Here is a 22,846-nt window from a genome sequence, read left to right as displayed (position 1 = left end):
AGTCTTTCTTTGGTCTTCCTGACAATCGTGTGGATGAGAAACATAGCACATGTAGAGTGGCCCTTCAACTGAGAGAACACGTTCAGAAAAATCTAAGAAACTTGGCCATACTCACACAGTGGCTGAGGTCAGAGCCTGGCTTTACAGAGAACTTGTGAGAGCTCTGTTGGCTAGCTGCCCTGTCCACACCCACGCAGACACTGGTTTTGAGGCTTTATCTACTGTCCATAATGTGCTGATCTTGCGCTCAGTTTTTTGTGCATGTCTGCAATTTTGCAGAAGACTCCGAGCCCTGGAAGCCACAGCATCCCCTCCCCTTAACTAATGGGTTAAATGTGACCGAGTGGGACAAGACCCTGGCTCTGGGCTGGGAGGGGACTGTCAGGGGCACAGCTGGCTTGCTGGAGAAGGGCTCTCCACACTTCCCTCCACCCCTTCCTTCCCCAAATCCTGTTTGGCAGACTTTTGGGTTTCCTGTTTTATTGAAGTAAACTTCCAGCACACCCTCTGGGCAGAGCCACAGTGTTCCTCCCACATCCCAGATGCACATTGTTTCCAGCAAATTCCATGCATTCTAAGGGACCAGAGTTCCCTTCTGGGTGTTTTAAGCCCACTGAGGACAGCACCTCCTCTTCAGCTTTTTTTAAGTAACTGGTGCCAACTTTTTCCTGTGGGTCAAGCTAAGTGGTTTCTTCCCACAGGCAATGTTCACTCAGCAATGTCAGAGAAGTCTGGGAGATCAACTAACTTGGCTTCATATGTAGATGAGGAAGCTGGGCCCAGGAGGGGAACTGCCAAGTATCAAATAGAGACACCTCTCATTGGGGTATTTATTCTCCCTGGTCACCCAAACCCTGCTTGGGATCCTCCGTTTAATAATTGCTTGCTGATGTCCACCTCTCTCTCTCTCTGGCTTAAAAGCATTTTCAGGGACTGGAGCTGGGGTCCTACCTCCCTTATGTAACCTTGTACAGCCCAGCTGCCACTTTAACACATCAGTTCACATGACTCTGAACCCACAAGGATCCACAAGGCACAGGTCTCTTTGTTTTCTAGACCGAGAGCCAGAACCTCTGATCGGTGTCACACAGCTGGTGAGTGGCGCTGGACCCTGGGCAGAGGCCATGCCTTAACTTTCAGCCCCAATGCACATGAACACATACAAAAGAACACGTGCATGTATGCGCATTCACATTGCACACACGAGCACATATAAATATATATAGCATATGTGTATATATGCTTATACATATATGTGCATATATGGTATATCTGCGCATAGCAGCAGTATGCAAAGACACTCACTAGCTGCAGTCACATGAAAAAATAAAGTTGAGAAACATGAATAATAGTAGCCTTTGGGGACAAAAGAAGAAAGTGTGTGTGTGTTGTACATATGTCTAATCCAAGCATTAGTCTTCTCAATTCAAAAGTCACTTTCTTGTAGTACATTTTGGGGACAAAAGGAATGTCTCTTCCTGGTCATCACCCTGACTCCACTGACCCCATTATTTCTAAACTAGTCCCCATTCCAAAGATCTTACAAACAGGCCTGTCAGAAGACAGTAAGTCATGCCAGGTCCCTCTTCAGTCACTCCTACACACTAGCAAGTGGCGGTGGGCACTGGGTTTTACTAGAGCCACCAAGGGGATCCCAAAACTGAGATTGGTGATCTCAAGTCATCCATGGAAAAGCTTTCTTTCTTACCAAGGTGATAGATGAGTTATAGGGGATGTGGGGAGAAGGCCTTGCTTTCATAGTCTGAGGAAGATGCACCCTATTGGTCAAGACACTTGGCAAAGGAGTTCCCTTCAAGCACCCCAATTCCAGCCTTGTTCTTGGAACTGGGGTCTGCCTTTGGCTCCATTTAAGATGCTTCTGTGGTGGTCTAGCCTTCAGGGTTATAATAAATGGCTAATGTGACATATTGACATTACATATAAAGTTGTTCCACTAATGTTAGTCACTTGAATTCTGTCTAGGTGATGTCACAGAGAATATCTACATGCCTTCCTAGGTATATTAGCTACTTCTCTGTTGCTGTGAGAAAGCACCACAACCAAGACAATATATAGAAGAGTTTATTTGGGCTTATGGCTCCAGGGGTGTAAAACTCCATCATGGCAGGAAGGCACAGCAGCAGGAAGCTGAGGGCTCATATCCATTACCATAAGCATGAAGAAGAGAGTCAACTGGAAATAGAGTCTTTAGACACTCAAAGCCCACCTCCAATACCATGCTTCTTCCAACAAGGCCACACCTCCTAAACTTCCCCAAATGACCTGATGACTAGTTAAGTGTGCTTACTTCTCTTCCAGAGGATCCAAGTTTGGTTCCTTGTGCCCATAATAGGGGATGCAAGTCCAGCTCCAGGTGATTCAGTACCCTCTTCTGGCCTCCTTGAGCACTGCACTCAAGTGTACATACATACACACATAGACACACATTCACAGACACATACATATATACATACATACACACACACATAGACACACATTCACAGATACCCAGAGACAATTTAAAATAAAATAAATATATTTTAAAAATAAAATATTTATTCTCTCCTGGGTCACCTTACGCAGCCTTAATACATAGGGAGGTGCTTAGTCTTACTACAACTTCATATACTGTGTTTTGTTGATATTCATGGGAGACCTGCCCTTTCCTAAACAGAAATGGAAGAGAAGAGGGAGAGGGAGGAAGGAACTAGGAGGAGAGAGGGGAAACTAGCTGGAATGTAAGATAGATAGATAGATGGATGGATGGATGGATAGATAGATAGTTTTAGATTTGGTTTTTTGAGACAGGGTTTCTCTGTGGCTTTGGAGGCTGTCCTAAAACTTGCTTTGTAGACCAGGCTGGCCTCAAACTCACAGAAATCTGCCTGCCTCTGTCTCCCAAGTGCTGGGATTAAAGGCATATGCTACCACTGCCCAGCAATAAATTTGTTTGTTTTTTATTTTAATTAGCAGAGTAAAAAAAGAATATATAGTATATGTATGTATGGATTTGCCCATCCTGAAGTTAATCCCATTAAAATGTTAATATGCTCCTCTCAAAGAAAAAGCTTCTCTTAACAGGAAGGACCCACTTCTCATCTTAATTTTGTAGCGCTATACAACTCCTTATAGTTGATAAACATTGCCACCACCATCTCTTTTTACATCCCAGTAGACCAGGCAAGGCCAGGGCAAGGACACTCTCCCATCCCCCACCCCGTCCAACACACATACACACTGGCAAAAATTGAGAAGCATGCTTGGATGGAGCCACTGAAGCCTGCTGGGACAAGTATCAGTAACCAAGGTCTAGCTGCAGCTCAGGGCCTCTCTGGAGCTGTGTGTGCTCTTCTCTGTCACTCTTCACCTGGACCATTCTTGACCCATCCTTCTCTCCACAGACCATCCTCTTCTGCTGCTGGCATCCAGCAGACTGCAGACAGCAGCTCCATCATCCAGGCTCAGGCCTGACCTCTAGACTAATGCTCTGCCCTTGAGTCCATTGTCTCCCAGCACAGACCAGAGTCTCCCTCTGCCCAGATGCCCCTCCAGGGTCAGGGACAGAATAGGGGACCCACCATGAAAGACACACAGGAACTGGGGCAGAAGAAAGGGAGGCAGATTTTCTTAGGGGGCTGCTGGGGGAAAACAAAGGCAGATATTTAATTCGGTGCTGGCTAAAAGCTACTATGATAGTCTGAGCTTAACAGGAGGAGAACAGCATGCTGGGGGCTAGAGATGTGGCTCTGTTGGTAGAGTACTTGTCTGGCATGCATGAAACCCTGAGTTCAACCCCCAGCAACCGTACAACAACTAGGCATGGTGGCATGCTCCTGTAATCTCAACACTCTGGAGGTGGGGGCAGGATCAGAAGTTTCAGGTCATTTTGAGCTACATAGTGAGACCAGCCTGAGCTACAGTAGATCCTATCCAAAATAAAAAGGTGAAAACAATATTCATTGTCTGAGGACACATGACAGAGAACACCTGAGGCCAAAGAGGGACACTCTCCACCCAGCTCTAACACTAGGGCCATCCCCAAGGTTTCTGCCCACTACCCTGAGCCAACAGGTACTGCCCTCACCACAACCTAGGAACAGGGCTGTCTGTGGCACTCCCTACCCCTGCCTGTTCAGCTAATGCCTAGGCTCTTTCCTATTCAGGTGCGGATCTGGGAGATTCCTGAGGGCGGGCTAAAGCGGAACATGACTGAGGCTCTCCTGGAGCTCCACGGACATAGCCGGCGTGTGGGGCTGGTTGAGTGGCATCCCACGACCAACAACATTCTGTTCAGCGCTGGATATGACTACAAGGTGTGGATTCTGGGTATGGGGCAGCCTGGCTAGAGCTGGCTCAGTGGGGAGGGGTGGGAGGGGCAACAGGGAATAGTCTAAGCTTGTTGACTGGCATGGGTCCATTCGTTCAGTCATTCACTTGATCACTCATTCATTCTCTGCAAAAGGATGAGCATCTCCTGTGCACAGCTTTTTCCTGGGGGACCTAGTGGCTTAAGGCATCTTTTGTGGACTGGAAGAGAGTGCCCATATCCTTTGCCTGGTAACTTCCTAACCAAGAGATGACCATGCATCCTGGTAGGAAAAGCGGGCAATTCAAGCTGCAGGAGTACAGGGGAAGTTGCAGCCCCAAACCCTATCATGCCAGCTTTCTGGGGCCAGTCATGGAATGTCTCTCCTTGTTTCCTGAAGAAACCAAGTCAAGACTGGTACTGGGAGACCTGTTGGAGACTACCATGGGTGTATGTTGGTTACTTTTCTGGATGTTGTGACTGAATATCCAACAAGAAGCGATTTAAGGAAGGGATTGTTTCGGCTCACAGTTGGAGGGTATAGTCTGCCATGATGGCAGGAGCACGAGGCAGCTGGTCCCACCGCATCTGTGGTTAGAGAGGATGCTGGTGCTTAGCGAGCTTTCTCCTTTTTAATTCAACGGCAGCCCACGGAGTGGTGCTGTCCACGTGAGGTAGGTCTTCCCACCTCAGCTAACCCAGACCAAAAACTCCCTCACAGACATGCCCAGAACATTGTCTTCAAGATACTGTCGGGGTGGCGCTCAACATGAACACCGAGTGTGTGGTTGAGATGCATCTGCCTCTCTGTACAGAACCCTTGACAGTGTGTCTGCATCCCAGCATAGCCCAGGCTGAGTACAGGCAGCTCCCGCCAGGGTCTGTTGGTGAGGGCAGAGGACAGGACCAGGACCTCTTGAATGTCTGCCTTCGCAGGTCCTCATCTGGAACCTGGACATAGGCGAGCCGGTAAAAATGATCGACTGCCACACAGACGTGATCCTCTGCATGTCCTTCAATACGGATGGCAGCCTGCTCACCACCACGTGCAAGGACAAGAAGCTTCGTGTGATTGAACCCCGCTCGGGCCGCGTTCTGCAGGTGGAGCTCTGCATTTCGCTGAGGGGGAGGAGGCGTTGGAGTCTGTAGAGGAAAGGGGTTGTGCTGTGACCCTGCTCGTGTACCTCACCCGCACCTGCGGCTCAACCTGTTGGCGTAGGGCCATCCTCAGCCTGTAGGAATTCTGACTTGTTGTGGGCAGGAAGGAAACAGAGGACTCTTTCCTGCCACAGTGACATCTCCTCTAAATGGGATTCTTCAGCCTGCTGCAATGGCCTTCTGTCCCTGAATCTCAGGGGTTAACCAAGTCCCATCATGGTACAGAGGGAGGGGACTTTGGACTCACCACCCAGCCACCTGCGCAGGATGATCCTGGGGCAAATGGCACATGATTCCAGGTCCACAGATGGCTCCCCATGGGGAGCCTGGTGGTGAGGTTAGTCCCCGAGTCTCAGGTTAGAAGGACTGAGTGCTACTCGGTAGTTTCTTGAGTTCCTACTACACGGCAACCAGACGGCTCTGGAGGATGGAAAATATGCTTGGGCAGGACAGGGGAAGGAGGGGCACTTGGTTAAGAGGGAGAGGTTGATAGGGAGCTGGTGCTCCATGCCCAAAGCATGGTCCCCAACACTGTCTGAAACTGTGTGTGGTGGTAATGCCTGAGGTCCCAGTACCTGAAGACAGAGGCAGGAAGATGGGGATGACTCTTTCTAGGAAATGTTGTGTGGATTAAAAGAAATGTCATGTGACACTTAGTGACAGTACTTCACACAGACCCCTGAAGAAGTTACTGAAGGTTAACATAGCCCTTCCCTGTTTCCGTTGCTCTGGGTAATACAGGGCCCTTGCTTCCTGATTCCATGGGTTTCTTGGGGAACTGCCATTCCGTTCAGCTCTCCACAGGACCACATGTTGAGGGTCCTGGCTCACCTATGGTCTCTGTCCCCACCAGGAGGCAAACTGTAAAAACCACAGAGTGAATCGGGTGGTGTTCCTGGGCAACATGAAGCGGCTTCTCACGACAGGGGTCTCCAGGTGGAACACGAGACAGATCGCCCTCTGGGACCAGGTCAGTCACAGGGATGCCAGCAGGAGGGTAAGGAGGGGCAGGCACCCTAGATCTGAGCTCCTGGGACCTCTCGCTCCCAGATGGGTCAAGAGTAGAGTGAGGTCCATGATTTGGGTGCCTGGGGCCTCCATGCAGACGGAGGGAGAATATACGAGAAAAGAAAAGGGCTGAAATGAGGCCCATGTGGAGGTGGGGGACCAAGAAGTGGTGCTTCTGAAGGTCTTAACTCTGGCCCATCCTGTGTGAAGAGTGGACCAGACACAAACCCACCTGGACATGGGCATACATTTAGATATGTACCTGCACCACGCTCTGGAGTCCCCAGAGTCCCCACGCAATTGAGTCATCATTTTCACCTTACAAACAGGAGCTCCGTTTGGCTCCACTGCTCCAGCTCCATGCCCATTGGCATGTATCTAAGCCTGTGTTCTGGTTGCACCCTCCAGCAGGCCTGGCTGGTCTCCTGCTGTGTCTGTAGGGTGGTGAGCACCCCTGTGTAATCTCACCCACCCACCCCCACCAGAGCAGTCTACCAGGCCAGCACCCAGGCCTGGAGGTCAGCCATGAGTGCTGACATGAATGCCAACCCCCTGTGTGGCTTGAGGACAGGCCCATTTCTGTTTGTTCTCAGCTACACAGAGGACAGAAATCTATTAGTCAGGTCCTTCCTGTCGCATGCTGGCTGTGTTCTGAGGAGAGCTGCCCATGCCTCAGATGGGTTGAAGTGGGAGTGGACTAGAAGGCCACAAGGTGAGAAGCAGGAGTGGCCAACTGTGTTTCAGCTAAAGGAGGCACTTCCTCAGGAAGCCAGGTCCCTGCTGGCACAGGCAGCCTCTGATGGCACCAGCAACCAGACAGAGACCTCAGGGGATAGAGCCTCCTGAGGCTTCCACGCAATGCCTGGCCCACCTGCAAGACGCTCACAGCCTTTCTTCCAGCCCATGTCTTTTCAGCACTCTGGGGTGGGGTCTTCAAATAGGGGCTGTAGCTGTGGTGGCTGTGCTGGGATGTGGGGGGAGTCGTGTCCTCCTCTAAATGCAAACTGACCCACACTGCCCTCCCTACAGGAGGATCTGTCCATGCCAATGATCGAGGAAGAAATTGATGGACTCTCAGGCCTCCTGTTCCCGTTCTATGATGCTGACACCCACATGCTCTACCTGGCTGGAAAGGTAGTGGGGTGAGGGAGGACTGTCAACTAGTGGAAGACTCCAGTCCCCATTAGAACTTCACTCTTGCCTTACCCCTAGGAAAGCCAACCTAATCTTTGTGGCTTCATGAGCCAGCCCTGCTCCTGGCTCTCACCACTTCTGTCTACACCTTTCCCATTCTTACTGAAGTGTCAGTGACTTAGAACTCCTTACAGGACACGTTGGAGTGGAGAACTAAACATGTAAACCTGACACAAAGACAATGACCAATGGCAGAAGATGAAACACCTGTTAGGAGATCTTTGAATATGGCCTTGCAGAAAAGGCTGTATGTACATTAAAAAACCAACCATGCCAGGCGGTGGTGGCACACACCTTTAATCCCAGCACTCGGGAGGCAGAGGCAGGTGGATCTCTGTGAGTTCGAGACCAGCCTGGTCTACAAGAGCTAGTATCAGGACAGCCTCCAAAGTCACAGAGAAACCCTGTCTCGAAAAAAAAAAAAGCACACCACACACCACACTGCACATATAGTGTACATACCATATATATTCCATACATACTGACTGCACCATACAGTACATACATGCCACAATATATGCTACACATCACAGCCTAAACACATGTCACACAAACTATACATAAATACCACAATGCACATAATCCACGCACACCATATATATGCACACACCATACCATACATACCATACATACACGCCATATCACACACATACCACACATCACACCATGCATCACAGCATATGCACACTATACAAATATACCACACAGCACACACTCCACACACGTACACTGTACACATATCATTCGAATCTCACATACCATACAGACATACACTGTGAGCACACATACACACATACCACATATACAGCATCCCATCTCCACCCCTACAGCCAGTAGAGCTACCAAGGTCTAAAGTACAGTTCTGCTTGGTCCCCTGGCCCACCTGTAAGGCACAAGGGCAGCTGTCTTCTATAGTCCCCCGGGGCCAGGTTTGCTGGACCCTGCTCTCCATTTGCATTGCCTCTCTCTACTCTCAGGGGGATGGAAACATCCGATACTATGAGATCAGCACGGAGAAGCCCTACCTGAGCTACCTCATGGAGTTCCGCTCCCCAGCTCCACAAAAAGGCCTAGGTAAGGACCCAGAGGACTTCCTGGGATCTCAGCATTCAAAGAAGCTGCAGGGCTGCTATGTGCAGAACAGGAGATGGTGTTGGCTTGTGCATCACTCCAGTAGTCAGGCTCCAAAGCCATGCTCAGTGGGTGGGGTGGGACCCACAGCTGCTGCTTCAGCCACTCAGCTGCCCCTGTAGCCAGCATCACTCATGGCACTGGCTTAGTCATCCCTGCCCAGCAGCAGCCTGCAGGGCACGGGCTCTGTGTCTTCTTCCTCAAATGTAGATGGAGAGACTCACTCCACAGTAGGTCTCACATGGTGTCAGGGGCTCTGAGTCAGGGTTCCGGCCCCAAGCTGCAGCCCTGGCCTGACCCAGAAGAGCAAGCAGAAGTTCCACCATTTTCCTTGGATCCCAGCACTCAAAGAGGGAAGCAGGAGAATGAATCCAAGGTCAGACCAGGGGCTGTGAAGGGAGACCCTACTTCAATGAAGAAAAAGAGAGGAGAGCTAGGTGGAAGGGAGAGCATTCTAGAATTCTGGTTGGAAGAGCACCTTCCATTCCAGAGGGAACGACCTAGAGCCCTTGCTCACACCTCACAGGAGAGACACATGCTGCCTGCACTTGGCATGCTGCCAGACAGGTGGCAATCGCCTTTGTGCTTCATTCTCCAATGAGTTATTCCTATCCAAAAACCAAAAGTTCAGAGTCAGTGACTCACCCAAGGACTCCTGTGTCCTCGGAAAAAGACAGAGTCCCAGGTCAAACCCAGTTTGTGGAACCCCAGGCTGAGTTCTTAGAACCATGCTGCCCTGCCTTGGCTGTTCTGTTCAGGAGACAAAGCTGCTAGGAACGTCATGGCTCGTGAAACACACACATTCTAGACAACACACACACACATGTACCATTGGTTCTAAAAGATAAACCAACGGAAGTCCTCTCTTGGGCTGTACTCAAACCTCTGGACGAGTGAGGAATGGGCTTTGCCCTCCCTTTTGTTCTCTACAGACTGAGAAATAGGCCTTAGGGAAGACAGTTCATCCCAGAAGATGTTGGGCCCTGAAGCCTTGCTGTAACTTTGTGTGTTGAATTTGAGGCCAGCCTGAGATGTGTGACCTTGCCTCTGCCCACCCCACCCCACCCCCAAAAAGAAGTGACCATCTAGAGTCAGAGGCAGACTTAAGAAAGACATCACGCCATTCTCTGTCCTCTGGATGGATCACTGTCCCCAAACTACAGCCTGTTGTCTTCCTGAGGACATCAGGCAGTGAACAAGGATGGAGAGATCCCCATAAAGCCATACATTTCTCCGTAGGCGTCATGCCCAAACATGGATTGGACGTGTCTGCCTGTGAAGTGTTCCGCTTCTACAAGCTGGTGACCCTCAAGGGCCTGATTGAACCCATCTCCATGATTGTGCCCCGGAGGGTGAGTGGAAGCTGGGCTGGATGCAAAGGGCCCCACGATGAATCCTAATAATCCTAATAACCAGTTAAAAGAGGTCTCGTGGGCTAGAATAGTCAGGCTCCACCTGGGGTAGAGGGTGGAGGTCACTCTTGGGTGGGGATGGTTGGTTTGCATGAGAGGGGACAGTTCTAGAGGGGCGGCATCGGGAGGGCAATGACAGTGCAGGAATGTGAGTGACTGGCTGGATGGCCATGGCTTTCTCAGCAGTCCCCAGATATCCCTTCTCTTCTCCCTCCTTCATGCAGTCAGATTCTTATCAGGAAGACATTTACCCCATGACACCAGGCACGGAGCCAGCTCTGACCCCGGATGAATGGCTGGGAGGCATCAACCGAGGTACCTCAGCAGGCAGGCACCACAGAAGAGCCAAGAGGCTGCAAGCTCTGCCGCTCCCTAGCTCTCCTGGCTTCTTCCATGGTCCCCTGTCTAGATGCCCCCTCCCTCCCACACAGCCAGCTCAATGCAACGAGGCTCCCTCACGCCACAGTCCTCTCTGTTATATGACACTGTCTCCCTTGCCTTCCTAGATCCTGTGCTGATGTCTTTGAAGGAAGGCTATAAGAAGTCTTCAAAAGTAGTGTTTAAGGCCCCCATCCGAGAAAAGAAGAGTGTTGTCGTGAACGGCATAGATTTATTAGAAAATGTCCCACCCAGGACGGAGAACGAGGTAAGATACAGGGTATCTCCCACAGCTCAGGAAGAGTTTCGGGCTTGGAAGCCAGCTCTATTCTGGGACATTTTTCTTTCACTGACAAGCTCTGTAAGTAGTGTGTGGTTGGGTTCCTTTTGCCTCTGACCTCAATGAATAGAGGCTGGGAAGTCAGAAAGATCTGTCCCCCCACCCCGACCTCAGATTCACTGACACAGGGGTTGAGCATCTCCCCATGAATCCACCATGGAGTGTTACTGCCAGGTGCTGTTACGGGGGATTGTAAATGACCAGAGAACAGGATCCAGCCGGGCCTCGTCATCAGAGCCCACCTTGCCTTCCTGCTTGATGGTCTGTCACGTTTCCTGCCTCGGTGCTAGAGGCTGGCTGTCTATGAAAGGCTCTTTGTACCACGTAGAAGGGGTGCAAGCCCATCCTGGGAGAGCTGGAGCTGAGCCATTCTTGACCATGCCCTTTGAAGTTGTCTCCATTCAGTCTATACCACCGGACCCACATGCCAACACAGCTCAGCTGGCAGTTACAGGATGCCTACTCAGTGCCAGGCCTTTTCTGATGCAGCTGCAAGACTGATTGCTTGTATGAACCCATATGTGTGTGAATACTAGCTCTGCCATTTCCTGGCTGGTACTGAGTGAGGTTCCTGAGTTTTCCAACTACTGTTGCATTTTTTTAAAAAAGACTTATTTATTTTTATGTGCATGCATGTTTTGCCTGCATGTATATCTGTGTGAGGGTGCCAGATGACCTGGAACTGGAATTATAGACAGTTATGAGCTGCCATGTGTGTACTGGGAATTGAACATGGGTCTTCTGGAAGAGCAGCCAGTACTTTAACTGCCGAGCCATCTCTCCAGTCCCCTGCTGTGACATTTAAGAGATAGTGCACATGTACCCAGTAGTCTTCACAGCTAAGTGCTCATGCTAAGTGCTCAAAGAGGCTGGCTGTATTAGCTCTTTATTGCTGTGTAATAAATTACCCCAGATCGTATTAACTTCACCACGTGTATTAGTTACTTTTCTCATTGTTGGGACCAAAATAGAAGGAGCAGCAGAAAGGGTTTAGTTGGGCTTACAGGTCTGGGGGATACAGTCCATTATGTCAGAGAAATCATGGCAGCATTAGTAGGAGGCATCTGGTCACATCACCTCCACAGTCAGGAAGCAGAGAGTGATTAGAAAGTGGAGCAGGGCTATAGAACTTCTAATGTCACCCTAGTGGCTTCATCTAGGAGAGCATTGCCTTCTAGACTCCACAACTTCCTCAAAGAGCATCACCCGTTGGAAACCAAGTGTTCAAACACATGATCCTCTGTGGTGCATTCAGCATACAAAGCACATCTCACACGGGCTTGTCAGCTCACAGCATCTATGGGGTTCTGTGGTTCCAGTTCCTCATGAAGCGGCAGCTGTATCAGCCGGGGCTGCAGTCCTATCCCAGGCCCTGGCTAAGGGAGGGCCTGCTTGCACAGTCATTCACATGGCTGCTGTCACACTGAGGGCCTCAGTCCTCACTGTCCTTGCCACACAGATTTCACTACATGCTAGCTTTCACCATGACAGCCAGCTTCCCATAGAGCAAGAGAGGAGCCCAAGATGGAAATCAAAGCAGTTCTGTAATCTAATCTGGGGAAGACACACTATCAATCCTGTCATGCCCTGTTTGCTTGATGCAAGCTGTTAGGCCCAGTTCAATCTGACACAGCGCCATCTTAGACTAGGCTGCTGGTCCACAAATGTAGGCTGTCGCCATCATTAATAAAAATCAGACCGTACTTGACCTCAGGGATCACCTTAAAAGAGGATTTGACAGGTAACTTGATCACTGGCAGGAAATGTGTTTATGTGGGCTGGGGATGTGGTTCAGTGGGTAAAATCTTGTCTAGCATGCTCATGGACCTGGGTTCAATACACAGAACCATATAAACTGGGCATGGTGATAGACACCTGTAATCTCAGCACTTTGGAGGTAGAATCCAGCCTGAGCTAGAGACCTGGGGAGGGAGGGAGGAGATGGAGAGAAAGGGATGTGGGGCTATCTGCCACTGAAGAAGATTTCTAGAACGGATGAGATCTTGTGATAAACATATTTTCAAGCCAACCCCCAGGAAGAGGCCAGCATAGGGCGGTGGTAAAAGAGTTGGAGCTCGCCGGGCAGTGGTGGCGCACGCCTTTAATCCCAGCACTCAGGAGGCAGAGGCAGGCGGATCTCTGTGAGTTTGAGGCTGGACTGGACCAACAGCCTCCAAAACAATACAGAGAAACCCTGTCTCGTAAAAACCAAAAAAAAAAAAAAAAAGAGTTGGAGCTCTTGAGAGTGGATGACAGGCACTAGGGAGCTCCTGGCACTATTTTTCCTAATTTTTGTTTAAATTTAATATTCAGTCTTTATAAATATTTTTAAGTATTCTGCCCTTGGAAGGTAGAAACATAGGTTACTGAGATTGTCCAGGTGAGCAACAGTGAGGGTTGGAACTCTGTCTCAGCCCTGAGGGTAAGGAAGGGGCTGGAGGGGATTGAGTGGAGTGACACCCAGCTATGGAGATGTCCACATGGAAGGAACTGGGGATGGGAACAACATTCACAGGTTCTCTGTGCAGGTGAGGCAGAGCCCACTATCCTCCTGCAGCAAAGCTGTGCCTCTCCCATCTTGGGAAGAAGTAACTCAGGCTCTGTAGATCCAAAAGCTTGGAAGCAACCCATGAGAAAGTAGGGTGTGAAGGGACAACACGGTGATCTAAGGGCAAGGGGACAACTCATAAGCAGGGCATAGTGGTGCATGCTTGAAATCCCAGCACAGGAAAGCTGAGGCAGGAGGATTGCCATGAGTTTGAGAACAGCCTGAGCTACATAGTGAGTTCTGGTCCAGACTAGGCTACAGAATGTGACCTCTCAAAAACAGAACAAAAGGGGGGGGAGGAAGTTATATGGTTGGATATCTCAGTAACTTTACTGAAAAAATGTGTGGATACTGTGGTCTGTGAATCATGTTTTGAAGTGGTGCCTGCATGTAACACCAGGAGTTGGGAGGTAAAGGCAATGGAACTGCCATTAGTTCAAATCTACTGTGGGTTACTGTAGTGGCATCTACCCTGCCTTCAGGTTACAAGCCTGTAATCCCAGCATTCAAGACTTTAGGCAAGAGTAGCTCAAATCCCAGACTAGCCTGGGCTATATATAATGGAACCTGTCTCAGTAATCCCCCACCCCTGCCAATAATAGTATAAATTAATTTTAAAACAAGGAAAATCAATGGAAGGAGGAAATCATAAAAATGAGTCATTTTGTTTGTTTGTTTGAGACAGGGTCTCTCTCTGTAGTCCTGGCTCTCCTGGAACTCATTTTGTAGACCAGGCTATTCTTGAATGCTCAGAGATCCACTTTCCTCTGCATCCTGAGTGCTGAGATTAAAGGTGTGAGTCACCACTACCCAGCTAAATGGTGGATTCTTTAAACCATTGACTTTTGCTTGAAACATAAAATGCATGCACTCATCCAGTAGTTCAGAGAAACTGGATCTCCTTGTACAACCCAGAGAAATCTCAAACTCTCCATCCTCCTCCCTCAGCCAGCACTGGGATTACAGCCTGTGGACAGGGCCCAGATCATTTAGTAGATTTTAATGGAATCAGGACTGGGCTACTTCCTTTGCTGAAGCCTCCCTGTTTGAAATCTACTGTCTTTCTCATATTAATTACACCTTAAGTCCAATTCCCATCATCAGTTTTTGTTTTCTTTTGCAAAAACAAAAAGCTGAGATGCAGGTTATTTTGGGTAAAAACAGACAAAAAGTCCATCTGAAAGCAAAATCCCCATTTTATAATATATTCTCTAGGTTTTTGTTTGTTTTCTAGCCTTACTGAGTATTCAACCTAGGGCCTCACACATGCTGGGCAAGTGCTCTACCACTAGCCCCTTAATCTACTTTTCAGACAGGTATGACAGATCTCATTTTTTGTGAGATACTTACATATGTATATATACACACAGACACACACACACACACATGAATGAAGGTGCTTTGTTTCATTTTATGACAGGGTTTCCTGTAGCCCTAACTGGCCTCAAACTCACTATTTTTTAAAGATTTATTTATTTTTATTATATGTACAACATTCTGCCTCCGTGTATTCCTGCATGTCAGAAGAGGGCACCAAATCTCATTATAGATGGCTGTGATCTACCATATGGTTGCTGGGAATTGAATTCAGGACCTCTGGAATAGCAGTCAGTGCTCTTAACGTTTGAGCCATCTCTCCAGCCCCTCAAACTCACTATTTAACCAAGGGTCATGTTGAAGAGCTCATCCTCCTACTCCACATCTTGGTTGCTGAGATTATGGGCATGTGACACCACATCTGATTTACACAATGCTGGGTATCGAACTCAAAGCTTTGTGCATGCTGGACAAGTACTCTACCGAGTAAGCTACAACCCCAGGCCCAGGTCTGTGATTTTTGTTTGACAAGTGCATATAGTTGGAAGGCCACTATAGCTAGTCGTGGTTATATCACCCACATTTTATCCTGCCACAATTGTTTAAAAACCGCCTTTTGCAAGACTGTCTACTTAATTTTTTAATAGAAATGGCAATTCTTTGTACTCATTGGTGTATATCTAGTTAAATTATAAAAGTACATACAATATCAAATGTAATTCATGCTGGAATCTCACACCGCAGTGACTGTAGGCATCCTAGTTTGCTTTCTGTTGCTGTGATAACTTACTGTGCCCAAAAGTAAACTGGAGAGGAATGAGTTTATGTGGCTTACACTTCCACACCACACTCCATCATGAGGGAAGCAGGGCAGGAACTCAAGGCAGGAACCTGGAGGCAGGACTGAAGCAGAGGCCGTGGAGGAATGAAGCTTACTGGCTTGCTGCTCTTGACTTACTCAAGTGCAGGGGCTCCCCAGTAGCCTACTTGCCACTCATTGTTTTGTGGGCATCTGTTGGTATATTTCACTGAAGCAATGGGAATTGGGTAGATCCAGGGAGTCAACTATGTGAGGGTCTGCCAAGATACCAATGCTTTGCCCGTGTTTGCCAGGAACTGAACCACTGCCCAGACTTTGGTATTTCAGTGATGGTCTCATGTTTTAAACAAGATCTGGGACTACAGCAACAGCTCAGTGGGAGAGCACTTTCCCAGCATGCCCTGGACTCTGTATACACACACACACACACACACACACACACACACACACACACACACACACACACTCACACACACCTCCAAGGCTAAGCACCATTCTGTAACCTCAGTTTCCTCAAGAAGAGAAGAGGAACAGAGTACGCAGGCAGTTGGTAGAATTCTTACTTAATTAAGCCTTGCATGAGGCCCTGGGTTCAATTACCACCTACATTACAACTACAAAAACCAAGAGTGATGACACGTGCTTATAATCCTAGCACCTGGAAGAGACAGGAAGATCCTGAGTTCAAGGTCATGCTCAGCTACTTAGTGAGTTTGAGGGCAGCTGGACTATGTAAGACCTTGTCTTTAAAAGAAAAGTCCAAGCCAGATGGTGGTGCCACACAGCTTTAATCCTAGCACCCTGGAGGCAGAGGCAAGTGGATCTCTGAGTTCAAGGCCAGCCTGGTCTACAGCGTGAGCTCCAGGACAGCCAGGGCTGTTACACGGGAAAACCCTGTCTTGAAAAAACAAAAGCAAAACAAAAGTCATTAGGAGCTGGGCAGGATAGTATATATCCTCTCTGTATGATCTCAGCACTCACACACTTGGGAGACAGAAGCAGGAGCACATGGAATTCAAGACACCCTCTCCTACACGGCAAGTTGGAGTGTAGAGATTCTGAATTACAAGAAAAACAGAAAAGGAAGGTGAGAAGAAGGGAAGGAGGATAGAGAGATCAGGAGTTCAAAGCCAGCCTCTGCTATATGACAGACTGGGCCACACAGTGAGACCCTATCTCAAACAAAGGTTTTAGGTTCACACCCATAAAGGGGCAAGCTTGGGATGCCAGAAACTGACCTCAGGCAGGTCTGCTGGGCCTGCAGGCTTTCTACTTTCTCTTCAAGGATAGATAGGCACCCTGGAGGGATGAGCCTGGAGAATAATTGCAGGGAGCTCTGGGATGGCTGTCCTAGGGTGGCGGGGGGCATGGGGAAGGGGCCTGGGTGAGGTGGGATGTCGTCTGAGAGCCCTGGTCCTCCAAAGTCCTCCTTACCTGCTCTCTCCTTGCATCCTTTCCTCCACCCCAGCTCCTCAGGATGTTCTTCAGGCAGCAGGATGAGATCCGGAGGCTGAAGGAGGAGCTGGCACAGAAGGACATAAGGCTCCGCCAGCTCCAGCTGGAACTGAAAAACCTGCGCAACAACCCCAAGAACTGTTAGCCCCTCCATGGGCTGTTTTCCAAGCCAATCTCTCCGTTGTTTCCACTGGTCCCTAAACTGCCCCCTTATCTATTGAGCCCAGACAGGGCCTGGACTGGAGCTGGGGACCAGCCGGTAGACCCTACCTACCACCTCAAGAACTGGAAGCTGACCTTTGACCTCCTAACTCCATGCTAATACCGGTCCCCTTGCCTCTCCTGGAGAGCCCACCCCTGACCGGCAGCCCCTTTCCCTGCACCCACAGGAGCCAGGCTTCCCTTGGCTCCCCGGGGGATGCCCTCCCAGGGATGGAGAGAGCAGGATTACAGCCTGACTTAGAACTTGAATCTGTCCCCTGCAGACAGACTGCCAGGACCTACCCACACAGGGACGAGTTGCTCCCAGCCCCAGCATCTCTTCTGAAGCACAGTGAGGGCTGGATTGAGGGTGGAGGACCCTACCCACCTCCCACCCCATTCTGCTCTCAGCTGCCCCTCAGGCCCAGTTCATCTCACCCAGTGGTGAGCACCTGGCAGCCCCCCACTTTTCTTTCTGAACTCTCCCTCACCCCCTTGTCTTCAGGGAATGAAGAGGACGCTCTCCAAGGCCATAATGACCCCTTGCCTTCCCCGTGGTTCTCTTCAAAGTTCTTTTATATCCCTTTTCCATTTAATTTGTGATCCAGGCAGGGTAGGGATTGGTGTCCCCACTTGTCAAATGACAGAACTGAAGGTTGCAATCAGGTTGTAACTTACAAAATCACTCAGAGGGGCAGCAGCAGACCAAATACCCTCGGCATCCAGAGCCCTTGACCAGGGCCTTTCCCAGTATTGAGATGCCAATCTCTTTGTGGGCTTCCCCAGAACGAGACCTGGAAGCCACTTCTACTGTCTGCCCAACACCAGTAGTGCCAACATGCCACACTGCCCGGTCAAGGCCCTTCAGACCCAGTGCCCCTGGACCCTCCTGGCCTGCACTCTTCGCTCTCACTCCCCCAGGGGGCTCCATCTGAGATGAGGCCTCTTCTTAGAAGCTGAGGCTGAGAAGGGTAGAGCTCGGCCTTAGGGCAGGCAGAGCAAGGAGGAGCAGGGAGGCTCTGCCTGTGCCCCCTCCACCCTCCCCTTCCCTTCCAGCCCCGCTATCTCAGCCACTTTCAGCCTTACACACGCAGGATGACCACAGCCACTCCATCCCACAGCTCTTCGAAGTTTGCCCCATTTTTTGACGCATAGCTCTCCCTGGCTCTTGCATCTGCCCTACTTTCAGTGACCCTCGGGCACACAGCTCTGAGACGCTATATCTGCTTTGGTCTTCTACAGGCTTGAGTCACTCCCTCTTCCCTCTTCTCTTTCCCTTCCCCGCCTACCACGCGAGGCTCAAAAGCACTGATGCCACGACAGTCACTGACATTTGGGCAGAGATGTGGGTATCTCTGTCGCTGCCCGGGATCTGCTACACACAGGACACTCCTTGCCTGCCCTTCCTGCGGCTACCCTGAAAAACTTCCCAACCAGAGACACCCTGCTGGGGAGCCAGGAGCTGATATTCCCCAGCCTTGGGGCCTCTGCTCTCCAACCCGTGATGGTCCCTGCCCCCAGCCTGCTGAAGCAGCTTCTCCTCCCTGCACCACCGCAGCTAGACTTCCAGCTCTCATTGCCTCCTCCACACTTCTTTCTGGAGCTTTCTTTCTCTCCACTGACCTTTGTGGTCTTCTGTGATTATTTATGCTGCCTCCTAAGGATAGAATTGAAATAAAATGTTTTCACTTATCAAGCCAAGGCATGGCCATGTCATTTAGCCCCAGGGAGATCCTTCTTTGGCCACCACATTGTCTCTGTGGTCACAATCACAGTCACAGCTCCTTTGTCTTCCTGAAGTAATAGCTTCCTCTGCACAGCTACCCTGCCACATTCTGTTCATCTGGCCCTTTGGGTATTGCTGTGGGGGCTGCCCCGTGCACTGTACAAATGCTCATCAGTGTTCCTGGTCTAACAAATCTGATGTCGCAGCAAGTTCCACCTAGTTTTGGCAGACAGAAATGCCCCTGACACTGTTCAGTACTTCTGGGGTATCAGAATCAACTAGTGTTCCGGGGCTGGTGAGACAGCTCTACAGAAAAAGGAACCTGCCAGCAAACCTGACTACCTTGCCTGGGGAGCAGGTAAATGAGTGAACAAGATGATCTGTCTGCTCTCCTAGCCCACCCATTCTGAGCCCAGCAGAACAATTCCCTGATCACTGATTATAAAGGTAAATTAGGTAAGGTCAGTATCACCTGTGCCTCCTCCCCGCTCAGTAGCCCATTTTCCAAACTGTGTTTGTTGAATGATTAGCTTCCCATTGGTTACCAGTGTGTTCTTAAATTCTTCACATGCTGTGCTGGGCATGTAGCTCAGCAGAGTGCTTGCTTAAAATGCTAAGAAGCCTAAGTTTGGTCCTCATCGCTGCATAAATCAGGCATGATAGCATATGCCTGTAATCTCAGCCCTTGGGAGGTGGAGGCATGAGGTCCAAAAGTTTGAGACTATCTTTTACTATGTAGTGGGTTCAAGGCCAGCCTGAGCTACATGAGACCTTGTCTAAAAAACAAACAAACAACTTCTTATGCTATGATACCTTCTACACCTAGTCTGTCATATTGGTCTCTCTGTCAGTGATGACTCAATCAACCACACAGCCTTAATGAATTAAAGATGGAGAGGGGAGGGAACCCTTCATGGCTCTTTAAACCATCTCCACTGACATGCTTCCTACCAGATGTTACTATTGCTTCTTCCCCAGATAAGAATGTATTGGGCTAAATTCCAGGTCCCTCTCTTCTATGAATAGACATTTATGTCTCTGTAGACAAGGATACCTCGCCTAGGCATGGCCAGAACTCCTGTCCTTCCCTGAAGCCTAACTGGACTTCCATCTTGGTTTAGCATGCACCAAGAGAGCTGGAGAACTGAATACCAGGCACTGAGCCTCAGGCACTCCAGCCATACCTATCTATGGCATCCAACCACAAACCGAACACAGAGCACTGACCTCGGAGGAGTGGCCCTCTGGGATGGGGTGGTCATCAGCCCCGAGAGGTTGCTGGCTCCTAGGCTGTCTTCCAGCCAGTCTCCTGAGATCTCAAGATGAGTTCAGGCATTTTTAGACACCAAGCACTGGGCAGGCATCCAAGATTGTCAGCGGACCTATGCAGAACCTGGCTGCTTCTTCAGGGTGGGAAATGATTTCATACTGAAAACCCCCTAGTCCTGCCCTGCCTTCTAGCTTGGAAGAACTAAGATGCCACAGCAAGGGCTGCATGTAGCAGTGGTAGGCACTTAACCTTGGCCACAGGAAAAATCACTAGATGCGCTGCGGCCTGTGGGCCTGTGGTGCAGAGGGCGGAAGAGAGAGAGAGAGAGAGAGAGAGAGAGAGAGAGAGAGAGAGAGAGAGAGAGTGTGTGTGTGTGTGTGTGTGTGTGTGTGTGTGTGTGTGTGTGTGTGTGTGCCTGCAGGCTCTTGCTGGGACAACAGAAGCTCCCAGTTCTGGGGAATGTTTTCTATCTTGAAATAATCTGAGCCGGGCGTTGGTGGCGCACGCCTTTAATCCCAGCACTTGGGAGGCAGAGGCAGGTGGATCACTGTGAGTTCGAGGCCTGCCTGGTCTACCAAGCGAGTTCCAGGACAGCCTCCAAAGCCACAGGGAAACCCTGTCTTGAAAAAAAAAAAAAAAAAAAGAAAGAAAGAAATAACCTGCAGTTTGCTATTTCAATTCAGTAAACAGCCTTATTCCAACTCCTTCCTGACACCTGGCCCCTAGGAGGTCACTACCTGGCAGCACCATCTCTTGAGATAAGCCATTGAAGCCAGGCATTGGTGGTGCACGCCTTTAGTCTCAGCACTTGGGAGGCAGAGGCAGGCAAATCTCTGTGAGTTCAAGGCCAGCCTGGTCTACAAAGTGAGATCCAGGACAACCTCCAAAGCTACACAGAGAAACCCTGTCTTGAAAAAAAAATTAATAAAAGGTTAGTCATTGACTTCCCACAATACTGCATGCACGCGCGCGCGCACACACACACACACACACACACACACACACACACACACACGCCCCTCACCACCGCACCGCACACGCTGGTGTGAACAGGTTAAACGATCTAATGAGAGGGAGAGAGGGCTGAGAACTGAGGATACAGATCTTAGATTTCAAGGTCATAGTGATCACCCAGCAAGACCAGGAAGAATTTGCTAGAAACTTGAACCTAGCCAGCAGGTGGCAGATTACGGCTTTTCTATGAAACTGTTCTGAGCAGGGTACCTTCTGCCATCTCCCATCCACTTCTGGATGAATGACCCAAACATAGACCACCGGAACCTCCTGGTGAAGCAGGACTCAGATCTGAACCACCCAGGCGTGCAGGCGTGCGTGAGGGAGGCTTTCTAGGGATCCGCAGGTTCCTAGCCCAGGAAGACGGCGTTCAAAGAGCCGCCAGAGGAGGGCGCTCGCCTGCCCCTTCCGCAGATTCCGCGGTCACAACGGTCTGCTTGCCAGGGAGCTGGAAGGAGGCTGAGGCTGGTTTCCCGTCCCAGCGCAGATCTGACCTGCTCGGTGACCTTGAGCAAGGTTCCCACAGGGACAATAACTGGGAGGTGCCCTTTCTGCCCAGACACTCGGCAGTTCCAAGACGTTTGGGGCTGAGCGGGAAAGAGTAGAGGAGGGCTGAAAGGAGCTGGGAGGAGGAGCCAGGGGTTCAGGACAGACTGTGGCAGCCGGGGGTCACGGCCCAACCCAGTCCTGGGGCTCGCCAGCTCCAGGCTACGCAATGTCCAGGAAGCTACTGGTGAGAGAAACAGAAGTTGTCCTCCCCAGCTGCCTCCCGCCCTGGAAAACACAAATGTCCAGGGCCAGAGATGAAGGTGGGGCCAGTCAGAGAGGCTGCACTCATCTCGGCTGAGAAGCGGAGGAAGGGCCTGGAGTGAAGCGTTTCTAGTCCAGCTGCTTCGACTGGAGGGGATTAAGGGACATCAGTGAAGCTGCGACACCAGGTCCGGCTCCGGGGGGCTAGTGGCCTGGATAACGGTGAGAGAGCATGCTGAGCCATGGCATTGACCTTGATTGGGGGAGACAGAGGGCACACGAACACATTAGGAGAACGCTTGGGAGTGGAGCTAGAGATGAAATGAGATGACCCCTTCTATCAAAGGGGACACACCATGGGGCTTAGCAAATGAGATACACAAAGGAGAAGGGGACAGTCTTAGAAAATGTGCAAACCGCTCCTCTCTGCCTTTTAGATCAGACTGAAGGATTTGCCAAGTGCTTTTTCCCCTGAGAGACCGAGTGGGGAAAGGGAGTGCATGGTTTCTTGGAGGTCAAAGTACCCTTGAACTCAAAAGGTAGCTGAAGATAACTTAGATGACTTTGAACTCCTGATCCCACTGCTTCCACCTTCCTAGTGCTGACATTATTGGCATGAGCCACCACACCGACCTATGTCGTGCTGGAGAGCCACCCCCAGGACTTCATGTGTTCTAGACAAGCACCCTATCAACCAAGCTACATCCCAACCCTGCTGGCTACCACTATCACTGAAAAGACCAGGGCTGCCTCTTGGGGCTTCCTAGCAGTATATGAGTAAGTTCCCTCATGCCTCGCATGTCTCCTTCCCTAACATC

At 50.0% G+C, this 22,846-nt stretch overlaps 1 protein-coding gene across 1 annotated transcript in view; it reads left to right on the top strand.

Annotated features, from left to right (window-relative positions):
- The window catches only part of Coro2b (coronin 2B), a 105,843-nt gene extending 86,879 nt beyond the window's left edge, over positions 1-18,964 (top strand). Inside the window, exons 4-12 of the mRNA XM_005075578.4 lie at positions 4,164-4,313; positions 5,243-5,407; positions 6,318-6,434; positions 7,502-7,606; positions 8,644-8,740; positions 10,037-10,149; positions 10,434-10,524; positions 10,716-10,855; positions 17,081-18,964. Of these exons, the coding sequence (XP_005075635.1) occupies positions 4,164-4,313; positions 5,243-5,407; positions 6,318-6,434; positions 7,502-7,606; positions 8,644-8,740; positions 10,037-10,149; positions 10,434-10,524; positions 10,716-10,855; positions 17,081-17,212 (1,110 nt within the window). The 3' untranslated portion in view covers positions 17,213-18,964. The remainder of the gene's footprint in view (positions 1-4,163; positions 4,314-5,242; positions 5,408-6,317; positions 6,435-7,501; positions 7,607-8,643; positions 8,741-10,036; positions 10,150-10,433; positions 10,525-10,715; positions 10,856-17,080) is intronic.
- The last annotated feature ends 3,882 nt before the right edge of the window (positions 18,965-22,846 follow it).

Source organism: Mesocricetus auratus, unplaced genomic scaffold, assembly GCF_017639785.1.
Source record: "Mesocricetus auratus isolate SY011 unplaced genomic scaffold, BCM_Maur_2.0 Super-Scaffold_100691, whole genome shotgun sequence".
Classification (NCBI taxonomy): domain Eukaryota; kingdom Metazoa; phylum Chordata; class Mammalia; order Rodentia; family Cricetidae; genus Mesocricetus; species Mesocricetus auratus.
This window is presented reverse-complemented; position numbering and strand designations above follow the sequence as displayed.